Below are 6,000 nucleotides of genomic sequence, written 5' to 3' on the forward strand. Positions count from 1 at the left end.
GGTAGTCCTGAACCAGGGAACTTCTTGTGCATGTGGGTGAAATTTCTCTTCGGCGTATTGAAATGGCAATGCTACGACAATCTAAGTATTTAACGAGTGATGTGATCGATTGTTGGGCAAAACTTTTGAATGCCAAGGAATCTAGAAGAAACTCTCCAGAGCCATATCGATTTTTTTTCACCACAGCTGTGTGTGTAAGTCAAATATTTATATAAACTTATTTCAACAAGTAAATTTTATAATGTTTTTTCCCTTGATTAACATCAGAAACTTTACTTGTCTTGCATGCAGATGATGCTTCAAGGAGAACTGGACACTGTTGAAAATTTTATGGTGATTAAGGATATAATGAAAGAAGAGTTTACCCAATTCTCGGTTAACCCAGATAGAATTGATTTGGTTAGCATCGACAATATACACTCTTTCTGCATGTTATTTTTAATTTGCTTGTTGCCTAATTAAATCTTTTAAAATCTAAAGTTCTTCTTCCCAGTTATATATAAAAGGCATAACCATTTACTAGTCATTGACAGCAACAAGTATAAGTTCATCATCATTGATAATGTGCATCGTGACGGAAAACCGGAAGAATTTTTCCACGATAGACCACTGTCTTTTGTAAGATTCTATGCTCTCTTTTGCTTAACAGCACTACATACTGTTCCTATTCATTATTGTAAATGTACAATGACTTTACATAGAGTGTACCTTCCCCAAAAATTTTGTGTCTGTCTTAATTTTCTTATTTTTGTTATATTGTAGCTCATAATTATTAGTGTCCTAATGTTTTATTGCCCCCTTCTCTGCCAGCGTAATGTTCTAGCAGAGTACTTGAAAGACATCGGTGTTTCAAAGGTAAAAGTTGATCGCATTAAAAAACTGCAGCCTATTCTTGCAAAGATGAAGTGGAGAAACAACACTAACAAGACTGATTGTGGTGTTTACGTTATGAGACATATGGAGACATTTAAGGGTAATCTAAATTGGACCTGTGGGCTTAAAAAAGGCGATGTGAGTTTCAGAAGTAATACAATTATTTTTAATACATAATTCAGTACACATTTGTACATGTTCTAACCCCTTATTTTCTTTACTTTCCTAGGATGCTCCCCTACTGATTCTGCGGAAGAAATACATTTCATATATGATTTCAACTGAAGGTTATGTATGTTTTGATGCTGTACTAAAGAAGGCAATGGATTTCCGTTCAACCCCACCGCCATGGGAAGAATATGACGATGAAGATGAGGAAGATGCTGAATTGAAGATGTAAAAACTTTTGTAGTTTCGTTTGTGACATGTGTGTGAGTAATGTAACATATATTGAGGAAGCTGCGAGTCGAACAACCTGAAGTTTGAAAAAATTTTAATTCAAGAGAGTGTTATATTCCGGAAACAAATTTCAATAAAGTTTATTATGTTCTTGCAGAACAACAATAATGTTTATTGTGCAAAACGCCTTAAAATTATTGTACTCTGGGAAAACAATTCCAATCAAGTTGATGATGTCCCTGCAGAACAACAATAATGAACCTTTAATACAAATATAATATACTTTGGCTATAAGAGTAATGTACTTTGGCAGTGAAATCCAATTGTACATACAAGCCTTTAAGAATGTTCCTTGCAGAACAACAATAATGATCATTTAATACAAATGTAATATACTTTGGCTATAAGAGTAATGTACTTTGGCAGTGAAATCGAATTGTACATACAAGCCTTTAAGAATGTTCCTTGCAGAACAACAATAATGATCCTTTAATACAAATGTAATATACTTTCCCTATAAGAGTAATGTACTTTGGCAGTAAAATCGAATTGTACATACAAGCCTTTAAGAATGTTCTCGTAGTGTATATTATGGATGTCTATCCTTGAATCAAAAATTTGCACCTTCCACTTCGTTATCAGATTCATCTTCTTCATCGTGGTCCTCCACATCATCAGATTCATCTCCTTCATCGTCGTCATCTTCATGGTAGTATTTGGTGAATATGCAACAAAATGTAAATTAAATATCAGATTTTATAAGGAGAAAATGGCCAAAATAAACAAATAAATTGATATAGATTTAATGTTAACCAAATATACATTGCTGAAATTCTCATTTGTGCCTTCAGAACAACCATAATGTTCATTGCACAAAGAGCTTATGTGCCTCCATATAAGAGTGATGATTTTGGAAGGTAAACACTATGCGCTATGCTTGTATAATTTAATAATTATTTAACATTAATGTAATATGCTTTAACAAGAAACCAAATTATACATACCTGTCAGATGGTTTGTTTCTTTGCAAGTCCTAGAGTTGTGTCCTTGGCGGCCACATGTTTTGCAGTACCTCTTCTCTTTTCCTCTCTTCTTTAGGGCTTTTAACATTTATGATTCAATTCTCTTGCCCTTGGTCCTACCCTTGTTTTTAGATTTTTTAGGAACATGAATCACCAACTTCTGAGGTATTTTGCAGCTCACGTACTTTTCTATTTCTTTCATCTTGTCTTTCTTCTTTGCTGGAACACTTCTGTTACTAATCATATCCAATCTAATATCTCTCAGTTTTTCAATCAAAAGCTTCATGTCGTTATCATCACACTCAGCTACGCTGACACAAGAATAAACCTCTTGCCACAGCTCAATACTCAAACTTTTCCGGTCAGAAAACTTTTGAGAGACATCTATCAGTTTGCCATCTTTATCAAAGACAGGCTTACTCATTGCAGCTTTTGTCCATCTTTGCGTTATGTACTTTTCTTTTATTTTCTGAAAATCTTGGTTGTGTAGAATCCAAAGGCAGTGCCTGCACAACAAGCTCATTCTCTGAAACATAGAACAGGAACAAGTAATCTCCATGTTATCTGGTGAATATGCTACGTTCCATGACTTATTTGGCATATGCAAGTCTGTTAGAATATATATTTTTGTCTCATCAATCTTCTCCACATCTTTAAAACGGCAATCAGACAAAGCTGAAACCAATTATGTTTGGAAGTCTTTGAAAATGTTGTGCGAGTACATTTCAGAAGCATGGACTTCAAGGTTTGACTTTGTTTTCCGTGGGATTTCAGAGTGTTTGTTGTCACTGTTCAACTTGGACTGCTTGTGTCTTTGTGCTTCCAAGGCACTCTCATAGCACACCCAAAACTCAACAAGGGTCAAATGAGGTGTGAGGAACCTGTCAAAGAAACTGTTTTCACTCTTAGACCTAGAAGTAACCCTCATCAAGCCAGACATTGAAACATCTTTAAAATAGGCAGGGATCCACTGTTCCCTGAGATCGTACAAATCTGAAAACCACTCGTGTTCTACAAGTTGATAATCAGTCATTATCCTCCCCCATTGTTCTTCGAATTCATCAGGCTTAAGTTGGTTGTTCCAAACACACCTATTGAGCCTGGTCTTAAAATCCTCATCTTGAAACAGTTGATAACTGACTTTTTCTCTTAGTTTCATCATTATGTGCCACATGCACAGTCTGTGTGTTGACTCCTTAAACACTTCCGGGACTACCGACTTTATTGATTTGTCCTGATCAGTAATTATAATTCTCGGCTGGCGCCCGCCCATTGCTTCCAAAAATGTCTTGAACAGCCATGTATAACACTCAATACTTTCAACGCCTATCAACCTAGCTCCAAAGGTTATGAACCTTTTGTGGTGATCAACTCCTGTGAAAGGCACAAACACCATATCGTACTTGTTTGTTCCATATGTAGCATCTGCTGATAATACCTCACCGAACAGCATGTAGTTCTTTATGCAGATCGGATCTGCCCAAAACACTTCAGCCAGACACTTGTTTTCATCTACTATAAAATCAAAGTAAAATGAACCGCATGTGTCTTTTCTCCCAATAAGATTTTCAACAAACATTTGTGCATCAAAATTACCAATGTAGGTTTTTATGTCCCTGACAAAGTTTTTGAAATCAACCTAAGTAGCCCTAATGTTGTCGTAACCTCCACACAGCTCCTTCCAACCTCTATAGGCTTTCACACCACCTAGTTTTAGCACCTTTACCTTTGTGATAAATTGCTTATGTACCTCTGTCATTTTTCGGTTTCCTTTCAAGAATATTGTAGATTCAGGCGAAGCAAGTGGATGGTTATGCGCTTCATCGAATATGGTAACAATATAAGTTCCATTTTCTTGGTATTTAAACTGCAATAATGCACGACAATCAGTTCTTGTAATCGGCCTCACATGGCTTACGTCTGTCACATCAGATTCTGCATCATTCTCAGCAGTATCAGTATCAGTATCAGTCCTCTTCCTTTTCCTACTTTCCTTTACACCTTGCCTATTGTAGACAACATTCCTTAATGCAAAACTGTTTGGTAACTCATTGCCTTTAATCCTTTTTGTTGTTGCAAGTCTTGGCGTAAACCCACAGATTGTACAATATTCTTTGTAGAATAACTCTGCTGATTCTAGCGTTTCGAATACTTGTCCTACTTTAGGTTTCTTTTCCTCTGGACAGAATGGAATGTACTGGAGTGAATTTAATGTTTCAATTCTTATCCTTGGTGTTTTAAAGCTGTTATTTGTAGAAGAAGACGTAGTTGCATCACTTGTACTCATTGTCTGCTTCAACAGTAGTTAAGTAAGTAAGTATATTGAATATTATTGCATCAATAATGCAGTAATCCAGTTCTAATATGCTCTACAAAGATTGGTAATTTATTTCGTACAAATAAAGGTTCATATATAATGTATTCCTGCGAATGTCCATTATCTGCCTTTAAAGGAACATTTATTTTACTGCTAATGTTCATAGGAAATATTGTTGTCCATTTTGATATAGCATATATAAAATGTATTGAATGCTAATGACAGTAAACAAACAAATAGTCATAATATTATTTCATTAATATTAGAAAAGTATTTACAAAAGCCATTTAAGGCTTTCAAAATCATAAAGCCTACTAAGGCTTATACTGGAAAAAAAAAAACACAAGATAATACCTAATAACAATAAACACAAGATAACACAAGATATTTCTAAACTAATCTAACAGTCGGAGTCATAATAACCCTCATCCCCAGACTGTTCCTCAATTTCATATTCTTCTCTTTGCTTTCTAAATTGTCGTTCTTGTTGTTTGTGATATCTAATTATTTCTGCAGGACTAGACATAGTCGTGCACATGCAGAATCTGGCAAGGAGCCGATTATTCTTTGTGACATAGATTACACCATTTTTATTTCCCCGAACCGCGCCTCAGTAATAATCCCAATCCATTACCTTTGCCTGTCTCCCTATAGGAACCACTTTGACCAGCCCTTGCACACCATGGCCATGTTTCTCTTTTCTTCCCTCCCAAGTCGATCAACAAAAATCCGGAGGAATGCCTGATTAGTAAGGAAAGGATGTAAAGGACGACTGTGAGATGGTATATCCATCTGCACAGGAATGTCATCTCCATCAAACCAGTTTGAAGAAAACTGGCTTACTTTCCATTCATGATAATGGTCCACGAAATTTTGCTTGTAAGCAGCATTCGTGTAGGGAACTATTGTGCATTTTGAGTAAGACATTGTTTTTTTTTTTTTAATAAAATTAAGTAGTTTTCTGGACAGATTAAATGTTTTGCTTATTGGAAAAGGTAGGATGGAAAAGTGGTTGTGTACTCTTGGGTTTATATAGTGGATTAATTGATTATAAGAGATTAAATTCTGTGAACAGTTGTGTCTTTTCAACTGACACAAACATAATCATGGTAATTAATAAATTGGGTGAAGTTATCTATGTTACTTTAATCTCTTGCATAAAATAGTATATGCACTTTATGAAAATACGTAATGGACATTTGAATTAAACTGAATTCACATTTTTTTCCAAATAATGTTCCATGTTTTTTTATAATTAATATAATGTACATTTAGAAGTAATATTCAAATTAATGTGAATAATTGCGTCTTTTCACCACATAAGCAAGTTACAAACCGTCATTTGACTTATTGTGACTTATTGTGAACAGTTGCAAGACCACTTGTAAA

General features: G+C 35.0%; 1 protein-coding gene across 1 annotated transcript; it reads right to left on the bottom strand.

The window, feature by feature from the left end:
* Window positions 1-1,161: 1,161 nt before the first annotated feature.
* On the bottom strand, window positions 1,162-3,873 carry LOC141600592 (protein FAR1-RELATED SEQUENCE 5-like). The gene is made up of 3 exons (XM_074420835.1): window positions 3,017-3,873; window positions 2,480-2,800; window positions 1,162-1,348 (listed from the first exon to the last, which is right to left on the bottom strand). The coding sequence occupies exons 1-3, from the start codon at window positions 3,871-3,873 to the stop codon at window positions 1,162-1,164; spliced, it is 1,365 nt and encodes a 454-aa protein (XP_074276936.1).
* Window positions 3,874-6,000: the final 2,127 nt, after the last annotated feature.

The sequence above is a fragment of the Silene latifolia genome, chromosome 9 (assembly GCF_048544455.1).
Source record: "Silene latifolia isolate original U9 population chromosome 9, ASM4854445v1, whole genome shotgun sequence".
Lineage (NCBI taxonomy): Eukaryota > Viridiplantae > Streptophyta > Magnoliopsida > Caryophyllales > Caryophyllaceae > Silene > Silene latifolia.